General features: G+C 39.7%; 2 protein-coding genes and 1 long non-coding RNA gene across 8 annotated transcripts; all 3 read left to right on the top strand.

Moving 5' to 3' along the window:
- The first annotated feature begins 1175 nt into the window (after positions 1–1175).
- On the top strand, positions 1176–10532 carry LOC146462434 (type 2 phosphatidylinositol 4,5-bisphosphate 4-phosphatase-like). Of its 5 annotated transcripts, XR_014857137.1 has the most exons (7): positions 3310–3508; positions 5248–5353; positions 7146–7252; positions 7336–7382; positions 8590–8711; positions 9077–9684; positions 9859–10532. XR_014857137.1 is itself a non-coding variant. In XM_085085641.1 (6 exons), exons 2-6 carry the CDS (start codon positions 5272–5274, stop codon positions 9181–9183), a joined length of 465 nt encoding a protein of 154 aa, XP_084941767.1. In that variant the 5' UTR covers positions 1176–1264; positions 5248–5271; the 3' UTR covers positions 9184–10532. The 5 variants fall into 5 exon arrangements, 4 of the variants coding, with proteins under 4 accessions (XP_084941767.1, XP_084941764.1, XP_084941763.1 ...); XM_085085641.1 differs by lacking the exon at positions 3310–3508 and adding an exon at positions 1176–1264 and having other exon boundaries at positions 9077–10532; XM_085085638.1 differs by having other exon boundaries at positions 3310–3474; positions 9077–10532.
- A 2897-nt stretch (positions 10533–13429) lies between these two features.
- Positions 13430–22434, top strand: LOC146462432 (type 2 phosphatidylinositol 4,5-bisphosphate 4-phosphatase-like). Of its 2 annotated transcripts, none has more exons than XM_085085642.1 (6): positions 13430–13568; positions 15956–16058; positions 19115–19221; positions 19303–19349; positions 20798–20919; positions 21279–22434. In XM_085085642.1, the coding sequence occupies exons 2-6, from the start codon at positions 15980–15982 to the stop codon at positions 21383–21385; spliced, it is 462 nt and encodes a 153-aa protein (XP_084941768.1). In that variant the 5' UTR covers positions 13430–13568; positions 15956–15979; the 3' UTR covers positions 21386–22434. The 2 variants fall into 2 exon arrangements, with proteins under 2 accessions (XP_084941768.1, XP_084941769.1); XM_085085643.1 differs by having other exon boundaries at positions 13433–13572; positions 15960–16058.
- Positions 16138–17551, top strand: LOC146462433 (uncharacterized). The gene is made up of 2 exons (XR_014857138.1): positions 16138–16191; positions 17200–17551. It is a non-coding gene; the product is annotated as an uncharacterized LOC146462433 (long non-coding RNA).
- Positions 22435–23084: the final 650 nt, after the last annotated feature.

Below are 23084 nucleotides of genomic sequence, written 5' to 3'. Positions count from 1 at the left end.
TTGTACAGAGTGAAATTTCTTAGTAATGGTAATAGGACTGAGTGAAGTACAATTAAGGCAGGGGGTAATAGGGCGAGTATACAAGTATGATTACCCCTGAATAGCCCATTTTACAGTTGGGTGCTTAGTGTCCTGGCCTTGGGTTGGAAGCGAGGCTCGGCGTGACCTTGTTTTGATAGTAACTGTAGTGCCATTTACATATGAAAAACTGAGGTTTGTATCAAAACAAGGTCTCCCCAATCCAAGGCCAGGTCACTAAGGACACGACTATAAAATGACCTGTACGACACGAGGTCTGATTACTAATTAATCCTACCAGTAACAACAGTGGAGGTTATGAAGTCTGAGAGAAACTTTTTAGTGAAAATGTCAGCAATTTAATCAATCAGTTTTGCAATACAACATGGAGACAGCAAGAAAGAACCCAATTAAATTTTTCGTTGCACCATGTGTTTTTAATATGCAATACCCAGACTACCCAGTCGCTATTTACGTGTTTTGTGGAGTGAGAAGATTGGAGGATTGATTGAGACGAGCGGGTTGTCATGGGAAGAGGCGAAGGAAAAATAGCGACACTACTTTTCCTTCGCCTCTTTCCATGACACCCCGGAAACAAACTGTGGTAGTTCGTAACTGAGGAAATTCAAAAACTGATAGGTTTCATTTCAAACAGGCTTGTTAGTTAGTTTTGAATATTAACACCACCTGTCATTATGCTTGTTCCGGTTTATACGTTTTCTTTGTTTTGTTTCCCACTTTTCCACTTGTCAATCGTTTCCTACAGTTCTAGCCATGTACACAGCGATGTTCTGCATCCTTTGTTGAATTTCTCTATAGTTAGTTTTTGTTGTTAGCATTTTGAACTCAGTTAAAGTTTGTCTGCTCCCTGTGCGCATCAGCACAGCAGTTAGAAAGCGTTTCAGTTTTGGCGTCTTTTCAGCGCCTTCCCGTGTTTCAATTTTCAGTTTTTCGTTATGTTATTTTACCCTTACTAAGTCGATTTAGTTTATCTGTACAAGGCGTTTACAACAAATTGCTACCAAGCACAATGTTGAGCGGCAAGCTCTCCGTCTCAGTTGCCATAAGTGGCCGCTAACATCTGCTTGACAGATAGGCCAATTTAAATTTGCTTTATCAGTATCAGAACTCGCTTCAGTGAATCAACTTCCTTAGCAACATAATTAACCACACCAAATGTTCAGTAGACCATCCACAGACTCAGTAGAGTCGCTGAAACTGGCTAAAGACAATCTTCGAATAGAAGGTAAGGTAAAAAAAAAAAACTTCTTTTGTTGATAGAGACAGGTGGTAGTCTAGTTCAACTAGGTTGAGGTTGCATTCCGCCTTCGATGACGTTTTTTAACAAAAACGTAACTAACTGCTTTTATTGCCGGATTAATCGAAGCAGGTTCGATTTTGGTCCGTAGGTTAATTGTGCCTTCATCGCACACAAATGGCTTTCCTTCTACAATAAGTGTCAGAACAATGCTAAACTATAATTGAGTAAAGTCGTCTATAGTAGCAAAACATTCTTGACAAAAATTTAAGCTAGGATAGGTAGCCAACTCAGTCGCGAGATACGAGCTTTATGAACTGCGTTCAATTTGCTGTCAAGATCGGTTTAACCTGATAAACTACACTATTGGAAAATGGACACTGAATACAGTAGTAAAAACAGTGCACTCAGCATCACTCCTCCACGCCATGACTTTTAAAGCAATGTCTCAGCGCGCGAAGAACGTTCGACGAAACACAAATAAATGTTGCGGCAACGCGTGGCATGTTTTTGAAGTACAGGTTGCTGAAGCATACAATGTGTTCCAGCAACATATTGCTCCGTTCGATAATAATTGTCCGCGCCATGTTACATGGTGACAACGTTTAACTGAAAATCGTTATGTCTCCATCTAGGTGTCGACTAGCCAAAATGTCTGATCTAATGCAAAATATTCCTCCAAAAGAAAAGGAAAAAATTGGGGTCAAACATCGTCTAACATGACCTAAACATGGGTTGTTAAAACGTCGGCCGTGATTGCTGAAACAACTAGATCTTAATTATACAACAATGTTACAACTTTTAGCCGGGTCTTTAAGGGATCGAACTATGAGCTTGGGTCCTGCTTGATGCACAATGCCTAATAGATCATAGACTTCCCGAGCACACGACAAGGTAAAAAAAATCTGAATGTGTAGCACCGTCAGGGCCCTTTTAAAACGGATTTAAATAGGGTTGGTATGGGAGTTGTTACAACATTGAAAATTTGTGCTGTTCTTCAGGTAATACTTACCTGTTCTTTAATAGTGTTTGTACCCGTAGTTCAGTTGACAAGAGAAACGGAACAACTGCAGGATTTTCCACTCGAGAAAAAAAAGGGATTAACAGCCGAAGTTTATTCAGACACTCACAGTTATTGCATGCACTGACTGAATGATTAGCTTCCAACTTAAGACTGAAGTATTTGACATATTATTTTCAACGGTCAACTTGCAGCGCCACACAACATGTCTGATGTAACATTCCTATCCGTCAAATGTAGAGTAGTAAATCCCAGGCGTCTTTCAGTCCCCGCCGAGAGTACAGAAGGTGAAGTTGCAAACTGATCCGGCTTATGTGGCACAAAACACTGACTAACAGTATTACCCACCCAGCAGTTTGGGTTTCTTCTGTTTGTATTGGAGCTCAACTGGCGTAAAACAGAGAAAACAAAATGTGTCAAAAGAATTTTCCAACTCGCGTGACTCGCAACGAGGAAGTGAGAGGACTCACTCGTGCAGGGACGAATCTCGCTGCTCATACCGCGTTTCTGCGATACATGAGAGCAAGCTGGTCGAATAGCAGATGGATAACTACTTTTTAAACGTAAGGAAATGCTAACTCTGTTCGTTATTAAGGAACAAAGAAATGCTAATTCCGAAAGTCAGGAAACAAAAGATCTGCAGACTGTATATTAGGAAAGAAAAAATGTGCTTACCCTGGTTGAATTTTTAGGTAGTTAATTAAATATTCCGGTCAAAAATTTCCGGCTGTGCAAAGTTCAAGCATGCAGATGTACACGACCGACTTTGTATACAAAAAAAAACCTTGTTTACCATTCATAGTAGTGCATGCTAGCGTTCGATACTGAATATGTTTTTACTGAAAGGTATATTGGTAAAACTTTCCTCAGAAAAAGACCGAAACTGAAAGGCAAATCAAATAGAGCACCACTGTACAATGGCTCATGAACAAAGGAAATTCAATGTGCTCCGAGGCAAGATGAACTGAGCCAATCCTGCGCTACTATTGGCTACCTGAGTAGCCAAGATTGAGCTACCTTGCACGCTCGGTATCACTTGTTATTCGTTCGTCTGGTATCGAAAGTTACTCAAAGCAAGCTGAAAAATTTGACGAACTCGGCGCTTGCCTAAAGACGGGGAAACAGACATAAAATCATCGTAACACGCACAATACAAACAAATTGTCTGTCGGTTTGGGTGAGCCCAGTACGCTAAATATTCCGCTGAATCTGTGAGTTGATCGATCTGTGACTTTCAGCTTCGATTAATTTCAGTTTAGTTGTGCTCTTAATTTTGTCAAGCTTTCTTTGCTTGTCTCCCGCTTGTTGATTTGTGAGTCACGTTAAATGAATTCGTTCTTATATTGCCTTGTCTTTTTTAAGTCTCAATCGTGATAGGTTGGTTTAAATTTGTATACGGTAAGGTTAAAAAATCGCCGAAGAAGCGCAAGCTCTTTCATACCGTTTGGCTTGCTATAAGCCGAACATCTTCAGTATCACATTGTCGGCTTGGACCTCATGCTGTTTCATATTTCTGTTCTGATTTGCGCTGTCAAAAGATGTTGTTGTGAATAATGGATCAGTGGTACAGAACGAAGAGCTGGATTGTATGTGGTGAAAAGGGGTACTCGTATAGGTTGGTTGGTGTCGGAGGTGTCTGTTAGCTATAGCGTCGGAACGTGGAATGCCGTTAACGCGTCCTATTTTCTTGGTTGAGGAATGACAGACAAACAATACATAGGAGAAACAAAACGATGACTTAAAGACCGTTTTAACGAACACCGTAGACCAGTTGACAAACAAACAAACAAACAGTTCCAAACCTACCACAGTTTCAGAACATAACTTTCTTTCTAATGACCATAACGCTTCTGACATGCTACTTATTCCTCTCGAACTCATCAAATCTAATCGTGAAAGTGTACGGTTTGCTAGAGAGGCATACCTCATCGACAGAGCTCTTGAACCCTCAGATAAGACATGAACATTTTTCCCGTCTCTCATCTTCCTAAGTTATGTAAAAAACTCATTGTGACGTATTTTGTTTTCGTCTTCCACGTTGTAACGTTACCTATTTTGCTTATACCTATTTACCAGTTGTATTTTCAAATTTCAAATTGTAACGTTTTTGTTTATGTAACTTTAGCCTATGTTTTTCAGGTATCTATTGTAACTGTTTAAAATTGTAACGTATCTTGCCACAGGGTCAGTCTCAAACATACCCTGCAGAAGAAAGGCCGTGCCTTTCGAAATATTGGAAAATATACTTCCCTGACCGTGAAATCAGCCTTGCTGTTTTTTTCGATTATTTGCTTTGCAATTTTTTTGCTGATTAGATCCTTCACTGCAGGATCCGGTCCTTTTATTTTGTCGCGGTGGCTCTTGCAAACACAGTTTATTACTGGTGTTTACTGTTTCTATTCAGTAATTTTTGATCGCGGGCGGAGAAAGTTCGTAAACTGTTCAGAATCTACGTCATAGCATAAACTGACAAAGACAATTAAAGACGGCGGTTTGTTTGTTGTCAACAGCAACATCTTCAACACCCGTAAAATTATTCAGTTTCACCCCTCAGCTTGCTCTTGCATCAGTGACTAAGCATAACTGGATATATTGGCCTCTTTTTTGGCTTATTTTATTGGCCTCGACGTCGACGCCGTCCATAAAAAATGCAAACAGAAGAAAACAAGAAGTTGGCCAGCATCCAACCACCCTTCATACCTTGCACGTACTCACTGATGACCCATATGTATTAAGTTTTCTCCACGCATTTATCACTGGTACGCATTTATACACCTTGAATAAGCTTGTATGGCCATTGTGAATTACTGTTTGCTGCTGAAGAAAAAACAGGGTGTCCAACTTAGCCAGAGGACACCAACTTCCTGATCTTCCCACCACGCCAGCCACTACCGCTACACGTTGCATGATAAATTAATTCCTAATGCACGCTTTCCTATTTTTCAAACAGGCAGGCAAGACTGAACACTCAATAATGTCGTCAAGTGCAACCGACACAGTGAATACAAGTGACGTTAAACCTATCATAAATGACTTCGAAGTGGACACACAAGGAGGTACGAGGAAGCAAAGCATAAGGGAAACTCGTATACTTTCTTAAAAGGCCGCTTTCATGGAGTCTAGTCGGTTGGAATACGGAACCTTACGAAAGCTGGACGGAAACGTCAACGAAATAGATATTCGCGTTATCTGAAACACTGTAATTATTCGTTCAATGTCTACAACATGCACAATGTCGGTTGAGTTGCTGCGAACCTCATTATGAAAGCGAGGCTAAGTGCAAAGCTTTTCATATGAAAATTAGTTTTGTTTGCATATGATTGAAAACTGATAGCAGTGATAGGCCATTTTCATGATGGCCTCATTTGACAACAACTACCTTATTGAAAATAATGAAGAAGCGTTCTCAAGTCGAATAACTCGGAAAAAGAATTTTCCGAGGCCCCCAACGGGAATCGAACCCATGACCTTCCTGATACCGGTTGGACGCTCTAACCACTGAGCTATGGGAGACTCATGGTGAGCGAGGCCATTCCATTTATCATTTAACTACCTTATTCTTACTAATTTTCCCGATTTTTTTTTCAAAAAATTTAATACGCGCGAGAAAAAGACTGCGCGAAATTTAAAATTAAATGTTCTGAGTTAACCAGGCCTTGTGCATGGTGTCCTTGCAAACATATTTCCAGTATTGTTCTCGACTAGCACTCTTCCTCCGATTCATCGTTTTTTTCAGCTTGCAATTTGGCCAAAACCTCTTTAGTACAGTCATCAAAGTTTCCATTTGTAGGCTTCTTGTTTGAACCAGATTGAACCAGACCTTTGTATAATCCAAGTGGAGAAAAGACTGAAATTCAATAGCTCTAATTGGCCTTTTACAGTTGTGTGCTTAGTGACTTGGTCTTTGATTGTAAGCGAGGCTGGGGTTGACCTTTGTTTTGATACAAACCTCACTGCTTTTCACATGTGAGATCATGTTGTTCTTATGCTACCTAGTGTGCATCTACATATGAAAGGTAGTGAGATTTGTATCAAAACAAGTTAAACCCCAGCCTAGCTTCCAATTCAAGGCTAAACACTAAACACTATACACTTTAGTCAAGGCTAAACACAAGGCTATTCACTAAACACACAACTGAAAAATGGCCTATTGGCATGACAAAACAAAAAAAAAACCGAAGGATTCTGGTAGTTGCGTGTAGTCAATGAAGCCGTAGCGAAAATGTCCTATTTTCAGGATAAAAACTTTGCACTAAGGTTCGTCTCGGAAATGATCTTATTATACTGGAAGATAGGTAGAAGCAATGACGTTCACGCCAAGAAAGAGAAGCCGGAAACATTCACCGTCGTGTGCTACGCTTAAAATTTTGAATTTGGTCAAAGAATTCTACCAATTAATAAAAGACGTACAGAGCCATTGTCCAGCTCATTAAAAATTTTGTTTTTTGACGTTCTCGTTGCAGTCCCCGTCGTGTTTTCGTAAGGTTTCCATGTTTATAAGAAGATGACTTGTGAAAATTCTATTACAAGTTTATCATCTTGCATTTTAAGCTTCAATTTAGAATGACAATGCAAAGAAATAACAGCTATTGAATGAATTAAAGCCTTTTACAGTTCATTTGTCGTGCAGTAAAATAATAATCGGGCGTTGCCAAAAAAAAAAAAAAGCCCAAAATGTGTCTATTGTTCTAAAAATGAGATCAGTTTTGGGCGGAAAAGTTTTTTGTTTTATATAGAAAGGTGTATAAAATAGCTTGTCATTAAAACTGGGCATTGTTTGTTTTTTTTACTGTTGTTAGTATATGTAGTGTGATCTGTTTTTCTTTTTTTTTCGTCCTCCATCTTTAGCCCTTTCTCCAACTCCAGCCGGTCCCCCAACAATGACCATGCCTGTTGCTCACGGCCGCAGTGCTTTGTTCCGTGTCAGATGTGGTCACTGCCATGACATCTTTCTGGTATGTTCAAACTCTTGTTTTTTTCTCAGTGCGGTCGTTTTCCACATGTGCATTGTCGTTAACGTCCAACTTTTTCTCCCTAGTTCCACAACAGGAACTGCCTGGCAAAATGTCCCCACTGCAGACAAACGTGAGTAAAGATATAGGATAGAGCGGTTTTCAATTGGGTGTCGAAAGTAATTTCGCGTTTGCTTTGGGTTTTGCAGTACTAAGCTCTGTGATTGGTCAACAAAATTCGCGCCACTTTCTCAATCAATGAGAAGCAAAACCAAAAGCAATCGTGTTTTGGCCGCACGCGTTTTCCTGCGCTTGGCGCTAGTTACATGTATTTGCTTCGAATTCTGATTGGCTCATTGTGTTGTTTACATCTGTTGCGATTGGCCAGAGTAATTACTATGGTTTCGGTTTTACGTCACTCAGTTAGTGCTTCAGTTGGAAACCGCTCTAACGCACTGTCAGTTAATCAGCGTCATAGCTTGTTGCTGTTGTTGTTGTCGTTGTTGTTTTTTTTTTTGTTACAACTCATCCCATTTAACAGAGGATGATACCCACTGTTTCTCCTGAAGAGCTCCAAAGTAATGATGTAAAGCCACGGCCCGGTTGCTCGAAAGCCTATTAACGCTAATCCCCGATTGAAAATTAACAGAGATTTTCATCTCGCTCATTAAAAATGTTTTTAAAAGCTAATATATTTTAAGCTAACGGTAGAGAAAAGTCTTAAGTAAAACTCAGGAACAAAAATCCCTGATGATGCCGTTGATCGGCGAAAGCTTGGATTTTAGTTTATACTTTTAAACAGCAGTTTAAGGCCTCAATTGAACAGTTTTATATATCTTTTTGAAGAGTTTTTCATTAATTAGCAATAAAAACCGAATCAAAGTTCACGTTAACTCAGGATTAGGTTAATCGGTTTTTGAACAACTGGGCCCTGGTTTTCACTAGGACATAAGCATAATCACAAACTCACGTTAGGGAAGTGAGAACATCTGCGATATAAACACAACCAGAAGTACAAGAAGAACGTTCTTCTTGTTCTTGTGCTTATGCTTATGTCGCATTTTTCACTAATGACGGAGAACGGCGGCGACATAAGCATAAGCACAAATGCAAGGACATCAACCGTTTCGTAACCGTCTTGCTTAACGTCGAGGGTAGCTGGTATCAAGAATTCCGTCAAGAAATGGCTTCTTCTTCTTCTTCTTCTTCTTCTTCTTCTTCTTCTGTACGTCTGTCCTTATGCTTTTATAGCTAGTGTTCTCACTTGCTTTCCTCTATCAGTGCTTACGCTTATTTCCTAGTGGAAACCAGCCTTAATTAAAGATTCTTTATAATTTCAGCTCCCCTGTGGGAGACTATGCTAAGCAACGTGCCACCATATATGGCGTCCTTGGAGTCTTCTTCTTGTTGGCTGGGGTAGGAGTGACTGTTGGGACATACGAGTTAGCCAAAAAGTCTGGAGGTAAGGGAAAACGTGGTTGTAATAACCTGCCTGCATTGCAAGCGTTTCCAGTGCGTGAAAAGCTATTTCCGGTTTCTGGCCGCGCGAGAAATAGGGCAAGCGCCAACAAAAGGAAGTTTTTTGGGGCGCTCGCCCTATTTCTCGCGCTGCCAGATGAAACCGGAAATAGCTTTTCTCTCGCTGGAAACGCTTACTAGGCAGGCTACGGTTGTAACTAAAAGTCTTTCGAGCCAGATAGCTCATACAGAGTTGTTCTGTCGACAGCAATAAGCGTCTCCGATTAACAGCTACTTGTTAACATTCTGTACGTGCACACAATTCGGGTCATTATCTTGAGTGACTAACTATTCCTTTGTTCTCTGTAGGTTTCTATGTGGTGTGGATTGGTGCATTTGTAATTGGTTTTCTTAACTTGATAAGAAGCTGCTACTATGGTGCAATGACAGTCAGTTCAATTGAAGAAGAACCATAAGCAATTGGATGTAAACAGCTTCCCTGAAGAGAAACCCAAAGCGTGTCCTTGCATGCACTTTTATACTGTTATATGCAATTAATAAAATAAACGTTTGACACCATTCTCCCACAAAAAGGCTCTAGAATAGAGAGTTAAAATGTATTGCAAGCACTTTCTAGTTCTTTCTGCATCTGAACATGGAGGAAAAATTGTTGTTTGCAGTATAATAAATAAACAAAAACATCCTCCAGAATGGAACGTCAAAACACGGAAATTTAGCATAACTCGCAATTTACTGCACTTTATTCAGTTAGGATTTGTTTTGAAAAATTGCCAGTTTAAAACGATTCTCTAGTTCAGTGACTTTTGGAACGCTTTAGAAAGCGTTAAGAAGCAATAATGGTAAATTAAAAAAAATAAAAAAAAATTAATAATGCTCAATTTTAACTGTTTTTAAAGAAAAGCCTTTCGAATAAAATCATTTATCATTTTAGCAGTAAACCACTAGTCATATACGATGTCATTAAGAACAGCATTCGAAACTTTTAGAAAGGGAATTTTTTTAGTTTGGAACGCTTTAAAAAGCGTTAAAAAGTAAAAATGCTCATTCGACTGTTTTGAAAGAAAAGCCTTTCTAGTAAAATCGTTTATCATTTTAGCAGTAGACCCTTAGTCATATCCGATGTCATAGAGCATTTGAAACTTTTAGAATAATAATTTTTTAGTTTGGAGTAATTTAGAACACTGAAGAGTTGCTATTGTCTACTGCGTAGGTAGGTTGCCTTATAAGGAATTATGTCCAGAAATGCACCTAACCCTGAATTTGGGTACTACATTTAAAACAGGCCTTTTGTCGTTTTCATATGACTTCATGTCTGACAGAATTATGTTATGTGCGTTTTAGTGAGAATTAAGGTTAGGGGACACCTTGTGATGTCCATCATTCAATTCATGAATCTCAGAGACCTTCAGAATTTATAGGCAAACTCGTTGAGCATCACGCCCAAAGTCCCGTTCGCAAATTCAAGATGTTAGCAGTCTCGCCCTTTATCGCAGAACATGCCAGACTGCTAACATCTTGAATTTTCGAACGCGCCATTGGGCATGATGCTTAACGAGTTTGCCTATATATTCTGAAGGTCTCTGAGGGATCTCTTGGCCTAGACGAAACGCCGCGTCAGACTAGCCACGAACATTTCACAAGTATTTGACAATTTTTCAATTGTTTATTCAGTATAAATTTGAGATTCTTGTCTTTTAAAATAGCGAAGATATAGTTCCGTAAATTTTTGTTATTGCAGACGTTTGTATGAAGACAAACTTAAGACTTAAAGACGGTGCCTACCAATAAAGAAGTATTTTTGTGACGTTTTTTGAAATCCAAAAAGAAAATTGGGGGTAACTAGGCATTTGTTAGAGATAGTCAAGCGAAAAAACAACAACGCAGGCACTTCCATCGCTGCTTGTATGATTATAGATGCGTGAATGGAATTACATCTCATAAATTGGAATTATAAAGAAACAGCGATGTACATAAATATAGCACTCGTTGCAAAGATCATCTTAGACTTTCATCAGTAAAACAGAACTGGGGCAAACAAAGAACCTGTTACCATGCCTTTGAAGACTGGAATGCCTTGGACAGTGACGTGAAGAACTCTGACACCATATGTCAGTTTAGATCTCTTAATCTATGGTTTACTTTACTTTTGTATTTTTTAAGATTTGTCATTTGTGTCCTGACCTTTATTAATTTAATGTTATTTTGGATCAGGACCTCTCTGTAGATCACCCTCGGGTGAGAGAGCTTTCCTGTTTAAATTTTATTATTATTATTATTACCCCAAATTTTGGTTTTGGGTACCAAGGCTTTTTCCGCATAGTTTTAAACCACACAAAAATATCCTTGTATTAGTAGATACCACCCATAGGAAACCAGAGTATCTTGAGATGCGCATAACGTATGCACAGTAACAAAAGTAGGCACCTTAGACGAAACTATATCTCTACTATTTTGAAAAAACAAGACTGTCAAAATGAACAAAATCAAATGAAATGGTGATTCCCTCAAAAACTTGCGTGATTTTCCATAATCTTGAAGTGAGGTTGGGGAGGGGGAGGGGGGGGGGGGGGGAGAAGTTCTACCGTTTCCACTTCCCGTACCCTTCATGTCCAGTTCCCAACGTTAGTGTTCTCCACTTTTTCGATTTCTCTCACTGTAAAAACATGAAGTATTTTCCTGTTCTTTCGCCCTGGGCATACTGCGTGACCTCGCTTTTCCCAGTTCTTCATATGAAAAATCGCAATGGCAAATAGAAATGATAAAGAAACTTCGTGTTTGATCTGTGTGTTTGTTAATTGTTCAGTTATACTCCTTTCATTTGATAGCAACTAAAAATATTAACACTTCTTGTTTCTGTAGTGACAGGGCTTTTTGCGCTTTTCGGGACGAGGGGGGAGGTGTAAGTCGGTGAACAAGATACAATAGGGGTACACCCCTTTACAAGCGATGAATTGCATAAAGGTTTGTACGGCCTCAACGTTTGCCTGAAATAGGAGTTGTAAAGGCCAAGTAAAACGGGCAACATTATCTTGCAACTTGTCGCGCGACAAATGGACTTTGGCATATGAAGGCCAAGGAGAGACTTCCGACTTCCGACTACGGACTTGTGACTTCCGACTTCTGATTTCGGACTTCGGACCTCGCACTTCTCACTTCCGACTTTCGACTTCGGTCTTCCGACTTCAGACTTCCGACTTTCGTCTTTAACTGCTGGATCAGCGAGCTAGGCCACAAAGGATGGAGGTAAATCTCACCTCCAAGATCACCATATCTATGGAAGCCACAAAGCAAGAGAGCTGAAAACAACTACAAGAAGCCATAGCTCTTAATACTGCATGAGAGACCACAATGAACAACGACGCGGTTTTGTTAGACATTCATGATATCTGTCGTAAACAAACATCTGCAATCTTACGCAAATTTATAGCATAAACGTGAAATCGCGAGTATAAAAATCTACAGATCCTACGTCTTTAACGAATCAGATAACATATTTTTTATAGTACTATCTGAAATCATGCAGCGAATCTGAGCCGTTAAATCTAAGATGGCGACATCTAAATGCGAAGCTATTCTTGTAATAATGGGTTCTGCATTTAGGCAGTTCAAGGTTATAATTCAATTAGTCAGTGCGGGGTTGTGAAGCGTTTTGAGCAACTCTTTGTGCTGCAAGCAACTTTTGCCTCTCAGAGCATCTCTTGGTCAACAAATGAGCTGAGGTACAAACACAAGAATGAAATAAGTTGATTGAATTTTTGATACCAAAAATGCTATAGACGTGTAAACTCAGCATGAACAGTTGTGCACCCAGAAGCAGGTCAGCAGCTATAAATTTAATATGCGAAGTCTGTGTTATCAGACGAAACCGGTAGAAGATAATAAAGAAGTTGACAAGATCTGTTGCTGTGTGCTGCTCACTAGTGTTTATTTAAAAAAAATTAAAAATTGTTTAAAAAATTAAAAATTAAAAAATAAAAACAATAATAATAATAATAAACAAATCCTCCAGCTGGCGTAAAACAGAGAAAACAAAATGTGTCAGTAGAGTTTTTCCAACTCGCGTGACTCGCAACGAGGAAATGGAAGCGCCTCACTCGTACAGGGACGAATCTCGCTGCTCATACCGCGTTTCTGCGGTACATGAGAGCAAGCTAGTCGAACTGAGCAGAAGAACAATCATTAGAATTTTGAGTCTGTTCGATTCTGACTTTAAAACATAACCGAAACGAAACCATTAAACGTAACCGACTTACATATACCTGAGGAATTCAATACAAAGAAAGTAAAATTGAAAGAAAGTTCCTTAATAACTACTTATGAAAAGTAAGGAAATGCTAACTCTGTTCGTTATTAAGGAACAAAGATATGGTAACTCCGAGAGTCAAGAAACAAAAGATTTGCACACTGTATATCAAGAAAGAAAAATGTGCTTACCCTGGTTGAATTTTTTGGTAGTTCACTAATTAAATATTTCTGTCAAGAATTTCCGGCTGTGCAAAGTTCAAGCATGCAGATGTACACGACCGACTTCGTATACAGAGAAAAACCTTGTTTAGTGTTCGATACTGAATATTTTTTTTACTGAAAGGGATTTTGGTAAGACTTTCCTCAGAAAAAGACCGAAATTGAAAGGCAAATCAAATAGAGCACCACTGTACAATGGCTCATGAACAAAGGAATTCAATGTGCTCCGAGCCAAGATGAAGCCAATCCTGCGCTGCTATTGGCTACCTGAGTGGCCAAGATTGAGTTACCTTGCACGCTCGGTTTTCGTCTGGTATCGAAAGTTACTTCTCGACGCTTGCCTAACACACACAAAAGAAACTGTCTGTTGGTTTGGGTAAGTACGCTAAATATTCCGCTGAATCTGTGAGTTGATCGATCTGTAGCTTTCAGCTTCGATTAATTTCAGTTTAGTTGTGCTGTTAATTTTGTCAAGCTTTCTTTGCTTGCCACGGTCCGCTTGTTGATTTGTGAGTCACGTTAAATGAATTCGTTCTTATATTTCCTTGTCTTTTTTTAAGTCTCAGTCGTGAAAGACAAGTTTGTGTGCAGTAAAGTTAAAATTAAAAAAAAAAATGCTTTAGAAGATCACTAAAGAAGCGCAAGCTGTTGAATACCGTTTGGCTTCAAAGCCGAACATCTTCAGTATCACATTGTCGGCCTAGTACTGTTTCATATATTTCTGTTCTGATTTGCGTGTGTCAAAACATGTTGTTTTTATTTAATAACGTTTTATCGCGGGCAGAAAGAGTTCGTAAACTTTTCAGAATTTACGTCATAGCACGGACTGACAAAGACAACTTTAAAAAACAACACTTTGTTTGTTGTCGACAGCAACATCTTCAACACTCATAAAATTATTCAGTTTCACCTCTCAGCTTGCTCTTGCATCAGTGACAAAGCATAACTGGATATATTGGTCTCTTTTTTGGCTTATTTTATTGGCCTCGACGTCGCCGCCGCCCATAAAAGATGCAAACAGAAGTAAACAAGAAGTTGGCCAACATCCAACCACCTTTCATACCTGCACGTGCTCACTGATGACCCATATTTATTAGGTTTTCTCTACGCATTTATACGCCTTGTACTAGCAGTAATCATAGATTATAGAGTGCGTTCGACACCTTAAATTGAACAAATTTAGCAAAAGCGTGCACCCTTTCACGTTCGTTGCAATTTGAATATTTGTTATTTTTTTATCTGGCTTTTTCTGTATATTACACAAAACTAGCATCTTAATGTAGCAAAATTAATAGCTGTGGGATCGGAAAAACGTTTCGTCCAATTTCTGTGGAATTGTTGAACAAATGGAGAGAAATGTAACAAAACAGAAGGAATTACTCTCCTTTGTCCTATTGCAGCCCCAAGTTGCGCGATTGCACGGCCTGGATGAAATATTTGCAAAAAACGAAGCTGAGTTTGAAATTTCCGCAGCTACGTTGTTGAACTTAAAAACATTAAATACAACTGAATGTATTTTCGGTCCGCCTGTTGCGTGACATTGTCCAACTTTAAAATACAGTAATGCAAATCATTTTCGGTAAAACGCTTTCAATCTTTGAGAAAAATGAAACTTACAGGCCAGCATACTATTTTGGTTTTCTACTCAAGAGGTATTTTACCAAAATGCCGCGAAACTGTCGAACTGATAAGCGAATTAACCGCTGGATAAAACAATCCACTCTTTTTACCGTTTTGTGCTTCTTAACTTCGCCCCAGCTTGCTTCGATGTTTGAGATGTTAAGTGAATCTCGTCAGCAGACTGAAAGCCGGGTCTGAAAGAATTGATGTATTCTTTGAACTTGAGTTGTGTGACACGAAGTCTGCTAATGTACTGTGCGATCGATATCAGTGCTTGTTTTGTCTGATTTAGCGCGACAACATCTTCTTTATCGAAGGGGGAGCAACGGCTAGTTGAACGCGAAATCCAAATATCTAATCCCGGGGACCTGAAATTCACAGAAACAGCTTGCCAAACACGAAAAGACAAACGTGACTCTTTGAAACTCACGAGAGAACAACGTAAAATTTTACTCAGCGTGTTTTACTTACTGATAGTAGCCCGCAGCAGACTTTTAACGGATGATAGTAGACCGTCCGCGAAAACAGAACCCCAGCCAACGGTTGAAAATGCCGAGGACACACGAATCACCACGTGAGCCGAGCGCGTCGAAGTCAGGCAAACGTAAGCAAACGTCTCAGGGCGAGTAGGCGTTTTTCATGGGCGAGCGCTGAATAATAAATTTAGTTCGCGTATTTGAAGGAGGCTGAGGGGGAGGGGGGGGGGCTTCTCAGCCAGTCATCCTCTCCCTTAGGGTCACTTTTGACTCGCTCCAGCCCTCTGGCGCTTCCTCGCCCAAGATGACAGCAATGGAGGATTATTCAGCGCTCCCGCTCCAAAAATACGCCTGCATTGCAGGCTACAGAGCGAGCGAGGCAAATGTCATCCTCGGAGACCCAGAGGCAGATATTTGGGTCAAAAGGAAGTCGAAGCGGCTAAGTTCACATTTCGTTCTTAGGCCCTGTTTACAAGCAGGCCGGGTAACCCTAGTAGTAGGGTTACCCTAGCAGGAGGGTTACCCTAGCGCTCCCACATTTCCTCTTCTTTTTTTCATCGACGTGTTTACAAGGCAGCTAGGGTTACCCTAGCACTAGGGTAACCGTGCTACACCTTGCAACAGGATAAATTCATTCGTAATTCACGTTTTCCTATTTTTCAAACAGGCAGGCAAGACTCAGCATTCAATTATGTCAAGTGCAACCGACACAGTGAATACAAGTGACGTTAAACCTTTAATCAATGACTTCGATGAGGAAACACAAGAAGGTAAGAGAAACCAAAACATAAGGACGGTGTTTCTGCGCATACGTCCTGCCCACCTCGAGATACTCGGGTTTCCTATGGGTAGTGCTCACTATACATTAATATTTTTGCGCGGTTTAAAACTACAGTCAAACCTGTATATAACGGCCCTGTAAATAGCGGTCACCCTGTATATAACGGTCGCTGAACAACTTCCCAAAAATCGTCCTTTATATTTACTGTTAAGTTGACCTGCATATAGCGGTCACTTGTATATAACGGACGTGGTCACCCTTTAGACTTCCTGAATCTACAATTTCATTATCTTTTACCTTTATATAATGGCCACGAAATTGGGTTTACGATTCCTCAGCTCGTTAAATAGCAGCCACCAAGGCAGGAGTCTCACAAAAATACAAATATTAGTACTAAACACAACTACTAATTAATACATGTCATCGCCTACGTCCGACACATGCTTGCGGCAGAAACAATAAAGTGCCGTTGCTTTCAAACAATAGCTTCCAGCTGTCAAGACAGTAGTACAGACAGTCGGGCTTGTAGAGCAGCTGAAAGACTTTGCTCAGAACTATGGACACGAAGAACTTTCTTTCACACTGAGTAAAGTCAATGACATACTTCATGAAATCAAGCTTCGAGTTCCTAAATATCAGAAAACTATAACCGATTTTTTTTTCTTCTTGAAAATCCATATTGTTGCGTTAAAAGCTTTTCCTACAAGGAAACTTAGATGAAAGTATACCGTGCACCTCCCTTAAAGTACACCACGGACATTTTGTGGGCATTTTTGTCGTATTTATTGCGTTTCTATTTAAAATTGATGAATTGATGTCAATAGATGTAAATTGTGTGATTTTCCACTTAAAGACGTTGTTCATTAGCTTCCAGTAGAATTTTACTGCACCTCCCTATGAGTACTCCACGGACATTTTATGGGCCATTTTTTATCGTGATTATTGAGTTGATGTTACTCGTTATTGTCAATTTAACGTAAATTGAGTGATTATTTGCAAATAAAAATGCTATTTATTAACTTTCGGAGAAGTTTAAAGGAAACCTGTGTACAGCGGTCACCCTGTATATAACGGTCACATGGCCATTTCCCAGGGGTGACCGTTATATGCAGGTTTCTATACGGAGAAAGCAGAACTTAGCAAGTTCTCTTGGCATCCCAAAAGAAAATTGGGGGTAACCATGCATTTTTCAGAGATAATCAAGCTTCATTTTAGGAAAAACTGCCATACATTGCTTTATATTTTCGCGCTTTTGGAAATATTGTTGCTTTATTATCTCTGAAATATGCACGGTTACCCCCAATTTTCTTGTTGAATTACAATAGCCCTTGCTAAGATCTGATTTTCCTGCATGGTCATAAACCGCACAAAAATGCTTTTGTATTAGTAGGCACCGCCCATAAGGGAAACTCTTATACTCGCTGCTTTCATGGAGTCTAGTTGGTTGGAATACGAAACCTTACGAAGGCTCGACGGAAATGTTACCTGAAACACTTTGTAATTATTCCAACCCTCTCAACTTGTCAACTTGTTCAACGTCTACAATGTCGGTTGAGTTGCTGCGAACCTTATTATGAAACCGGGGCTAAGTGCAAAGCTTTTCATATGAAAATTAGTTTTGTTTGCATATGAATGAAAGCTAACAGGCCATTTTCATGATGGCCTCATTTGACAACAACTATCTTATTCTTACTAATTTTCGCGATTTCTTTTAATTTAAGGACGGTGCCTACTATTGTTACTGCGCATACGTTCTGCGCATCGCGAGATACTCAGGTTTCCTATGGGTGGTGCCTACTAATACAGGAATATTTTTGCGCGGTTTAAAACTATACGGAAAAAGCAGAACTTACCAAATGCCTTTGGTATCTCAAAAGAAAATTGGGGGTAACCATGCATTTTTCAGAGAAAATTAAGCTTCAATGTAGGAAAAAATCCCATACATTGCTTTATATTTTGGCGCTTTTTAGAGATATTGTTGTTTTATTATCTCTGAAAAATGCGTGGTTACCCCCAATTTTCTTTTTGGATTCCAATAGGCCTCGCTAAGATCTGCTTTTCCCGCATAGTCATAAACCGCACAAAAATACTTCGGCATTAGTAGGCACCGTCCTTAATACGCGCGAGCTAGAAAAAGATTGCGCGAAACTTTTTAAACACGTGAAATTTAATACCATATCATATAACAAAACAATCGGTCAAATGTTCTGAGTTAACCAGGCCTTGCGGTGTCCTTGAAAACATCTTTTCAGTCTTGTTCTCGATTAGCACTCTTCCGCCGACTCATTGTTTTTGTTTTTGTTTTTTGTTTTTTTCAGCTTGCAATTCGGCCAAAACTTCTTTAGTACAGTCATCAAAGTTTCCATTTGTAGACTCCTTGCTTCAAGACCTTTGTATAATCCAAGTGGAGAGCAGAAAACAATAGCTCTAATTAGCATAACAAAACAAAAACAAAAAAAACTGAAGGATATTGGTGGTTGCGTGTAGTCAAATGAAGCCATAGTGAAAATGTCCTATTTCCACGTCTCGGAAATGATCTTATTATACTGGGGGCGGTTGTTCAAAGGCCGGATAACTTTATCCTGTGGATAAGTCACTATCCAACAGTTTCAATCTGTGTAAAGATTTCAGTATTTTCTCTTGTACAAGCGAATATGCACACTCTAACCAGAGTTAAGTTTGGGAGTGTACGAAAATCTTGGACAACGTTTAACGTGAAGTATATTTTAGACCCTGTATAGTGCCTTATTCAGCGGATAAAGGTATCCGGCCTTTGAACAACTGGGGCATGGAAGATAGGTAGAAGCAATGACGTTCACGTCCAGAAAGAGAAAGCCGGAAAAATTCCGAATACGTGCCTTTTGTTCTAAAATGAAAAGAAAAATGAGGTCAGTTTTGGGGCCAGGGCCGGGTGGGAAAGTTTTTTGTTTTATATAGGAAGGTGTCTGAAATAGCTTGTCATTAAAACTGGGTATTGTTTGTTTTTCTACTGTTGCTAGTACACGTAGTGTGAACTGAGTTTTTTGCTTTTTCCTCCGTCTTTAGCCGTTCCTCCAACTCCAGGCGGTCCCCCAACAATGACCATGCCCGTTGCTCACGGCAGGCCGGCTTTGTTCCGTGTCAGATGTGGTTACTGTCATGACATCTTTCTGGTAATTTCAAACTCTTGTTTTATTCTCAGTGCGGTCGTTTTGGACATGTGCATTCGTTAACGTCCAAGTTTTTCTCCCCAGTTCCACAGGAGGACCTGCATAGCAAAATGTCCCCACTGCAGAAGAACGTGAGTAAAGATATAGGATAGGGCGGTTTTCAATTGGGTGTCGAAAGTATTTCGCGTTTTTAGTTTTGCATTACTAAGCTCTGTGATTGGTTAACAAAATTCGCGCCACTTTCTCAACCAATGAGAAGCAAAACCAAAACCAATCGTGTTTTGGCCGCACGCGCTTTCCCGCGCTTGGCGTCAGTTACATGCATTTGCTTCGAATTTTGATTGGCTCGTTATGTTGTTTACATCTTTTTCTGATTGACCAGAGTAATTACTTTGGTTTTAGTTTTACGACACTCAATTGGAAACCGCTCTAACGCAATGTCAGTTAATCAGCGTCATACCTTGTTGTTGTTTTTTGTCACAACTCACCCCATCTAGCCGAGGATGACACCCGCTGTAGCTCCCACTTCTTTCTCCTGAAGAGCTCCAAATTAATGATGTAAAGCCTGGGTCCGGTTGTTCGAAAGCCTATTAACGCTAATCCCCGATTAAAAATTAACCGAGGTTTTTAAAAACTACCGTAATGATTCGATTTAGCGCCCGGGGGCGCTTATTTACTTTTGGTACCTCAAGGTAGGGCGCTTATTCGAGAGAAGGGCGCTTATTTAATTTTTTGAGAAACAACCTAGTATTCAAAACAAAACTTTAATAAATATAAAATAACTAACAATAACAGAAACCGTAACAGTAACAAATTGTTGAAAGTTCAGTTACTTTTAAAAGAATTGTTCATGTTAGCAGTAACAAATATACATGTACGATACGGTGAATGTTCATGAGTTTATCTATTCGACGTCGATGACTTCAGTGTCACTTGCGTCAATTATCAAGCTATCTGGTGCCGGCGCTTATTAACAAAAACACATTCGAAGGGGGGGCGGTTATTTGGAAGGGGGCGCTTATTGGAAGTAGGGCGCTATATCGAATCATTACGGTAACATATTTTAAGCTAACGGTAAAGAAAAGTCTAAGGTAAAACCGAGGAACAAAAATCTTTTTGAAGATTTTTCATTAATTAGCAATTAAGATCGGACGAAAGTTCACGTTAACCTAGAATAAGCTTAATCGGGCTTTGAACTACTGGGCCCTGGTTTTCACTAAGACATAAGCATAATCACAAACGCATCTTAGGGAAGTGGGAACATCTGTGATATAAACATATTTAGAAGTACAAGAAGAACGTTCTTCTTGTTCTTGTGCTTATGCTTATGTCGCAGTATTCACTAATGTGATATGCATGGGGCGACATATGCACAGGCACAATTCGTCTGCCGTCTTGCTTAACATCGAGGATAGCTGGTATCAAGAATTCAGTCAAGAAATGGCTTCTTCTTCTTCTGCTTCTGTGCGTCTGTCCTTATGCTTTTATAGCTGGTGTTCTCACTTGCTTATCTCTATAAGTGCTTATGCTTATGTCCTAATGAAAACCAGCCTTAATTAAAGATACTTTATAATTTCAGCTCCCCTGTGGGAGACTATGCTAAGCAACGTGCCACCATATACGGCGTCCTTGGAGCCGTCCTCTTGTTGGCAGGTGTGGGAGTGACTGTTGGGACATACGAGATAGCCAAAACGTCTGGAGGTAAGGGAAACCTTGGTTGTAATAGCCTGCCTGCATTGCAAGCGTTTTCAGCGAGCAAAAAGCTAATTCCGGTTTCTGCTGCGCGAGAAATAGGGCAAGCGCCAACAACAAAAAAGTTTTTTGGGGGCGCTCGCCCTATTTCTCGCGCGGCCAGAAACCGGAAATAGCTTCTCTCTCGCTGGAAACGTTTACTAGGCAGGCTATGGTTGTAACGAAAAGTCTTTCGAGCCAGATAGCTCATACAGAGTTGTTCTGTCGGCAGCAATAAGCGCCTACGATTAACAGCTACTTGGTGACATTCTGTACGTGTACACAATTCGGGTCAGTATAGTGACTAACTATTCCTTTGTTCTCTGTAGGTATCTATGTGGTGTGGATTGGTGCATTTGTAAGTGGTATTCTTTTTTTGATAAGAAGCTGCTACTATGGAGCCATGACAGTCAGCTCAATTGAAGAAGAACCATAAGCAATTGGACGTAAACATCTTCCCTGAAGAGAAACCCAAAGCGTGTTCTTACATGCACTTTTATACTGTTAAACGTAGTTAATGAAATAAAAGTTTGACACCATTCTCCCACAAAAAGGCTCTAGAATAGAGAGTTAATGCATTGCAAGCACTTTCTAGTTCTTTCTGCATCTGAACATGGAGGAAAAATTGTTGTTTGCAGTATATTAAATAAACAAAAACATCTTCCAGAATGGAACGTCAAAACACGGAAATTCAGTACAGCTCCGCACAAGTTATTGCATTTGTTTTTTGCCAGTTTAAAAGTATACTTTAGTCCAGTGACCTTTGGAACGCTTTAAAAAGCGTTAAAAAGTAAAAATGCTCATTCGACTGTTTTGAAAGAAAGGCCTTTCTAGTAAAATCATTTATCATTTTAGCAGTAGACCCCTAGTCATATCCGATATCATAGAGCATTTGAAACTTTTAGAATAAGAGTTTTTTAGTTTGGAGTAATTTAGAACACTGAAGAGTTGCTATTGTCTACTGAGTAGGTAGGTTGCGTTATAAGGAATTATGTCCAGAAATGCACCTAACCCTGAATTTGGGTACTACATTTAAAACAGGCCTTTTTGTCGTTTTCGTATGACTTCATGTCTGACAGAATTATGTTATGTGCGTTTTAGTGAGAATTAAGGTTAGGGGACCCCTTGTGATGTCTATCATACAATTCATGAATCTCATTAGCGTGCATTTCTGGACATATATAAGACCACGATTGGTGTTGGAGGACCAAAAACGCGGCGGTGTTCAAAACGTTTGTAATGCATGTTAATCTTTCAAGCGGATAAAAAAAAAACTTCTTTCCAGTAGTTATTTTAAGCTGTAAAAGTATTGCTCAGTAAGTACGGTATCTGAAACCCTTTAAAAGGGACTTTTTTAAAAGGATTTCTAACAAAGAATTGTTGGTTATAAATACACATTGCAAAGTTAATCATGTTTTACACACCGAATTAATTTCTGTTAGTTTTTTGTGTATAAAAAAATAAAATGTTGGTGATTTAACAGCACGCTTTCAGAGTGAAAGTTTTTAGCGTTTCATTGCAGATTTTGACGCTCTCTCTTTTATTTAACAATACGTTCCCAAGACATTCGGCCGGCACGGGGGTGTAGTGTTAGCGCGCTGGACGTTCAATCAGACTTTTAGTCACAAAATTGGAGGGCAGTGGTTCGAAGATAGGTCTCTGTAACCAGCTCGAAACAGATGTCCACGGTTGCCGCATTCTGTTGATTCTCGGTTTGGTCTCTATCATGTCGCTGTCGTGTTACATTTTCTACGCAGTCCGATCAGCCCAGCAGAAATTTGAGTCATTTATATTTTCGGCTGATTAGATCTTTTACCGATCATGCGTATACTTGCAGCATTTTCGTTTCCGGTCCCTTGCTTATTGTTTACTTTTTTGATTTTGCTTTTTTCTCAGTATTGCATGTTGCGTGTTTCTTAAAACAAGGATTTAACTGCACTCCATGTTATCTTGTCACTTAGGGCCCAGTTGCTCGAAGTATGGTTAGCGCTAACCAAGGGTTAAATACCATAACAACCTATAGGACTTTATACCTCTTAATCAATGGTTAGCGCTAACCATGCTTCGAGCAAGTGGGCCCAGGTGTATAAATGGGTACCGGCATCAAACTGCTGGGGGTAGCCCTGTGCATGACA

Source organism: Pavona decussata, unplaced genomic scaffold (genome assembly GCF_977016875.1).
Source record: "Pavona decussata unplaced genomic scaffold, jaPavDecu1.1 SCAFFOLD_188, whole genome shotgun sequence".
Classification (NCBI taxonomy): domain Eukaryota; kingdom Metazoa; phylum Cnidaria; class Anthozoa; order Scleractinia; family Agariciidae; genus Pavona; species Pavona decussata.
Note: the sequence above shows the minus strand (reverse complement) of the source record. Positions and strands in the feature narration are given on the sequence as shown.

Bases quoted from the DNA above. Each gene is read 5' to 3' on its own strand.
- LOC146462432 (XM_085085642.1), top strand. From the start codon at position 15,980: ATGTCAAGTGCAACCGACACAGTGAATACAAGTGACGTTAAACCTTTA. The intron at 19,350-20,797 runs GTGAGTAAAGAT...TTATAATTTCAG, and splicing joins TGTCCCCACTGCAGAAGAAC to CTCCCCTGTGGGAGACTATG. The intron at 20,920-21,278 runs GTAAGGGAAACC...TGTTCTCTGTAG, and splicing joins GATAGCCAAAACGTCTGGAG to GTATCTATGTGGTGTGGATT.
- LOC146462434 (XM_085085641.1), top strand. From the start codon at position 5,272: ATGTCGTCAAGTGCAACCGACACAGTGAATACAAGTGACGTTAAACCT. The intron at 7,253-7,335 runs GTATGTTCAAAC...TTTTCTCCCTAG, and splicing joins ACTGCCATGACATCTTTCTG to TTCCACAACAGGAACTGCCT. The intron at 8,712-9,076 runs GTAAGGGAAAAC...TGTTCTCTGTAG, and splicing joins GTTAGCCAAAAAGTCTGGAG to GTTTCTATGTGGTGTGGATT.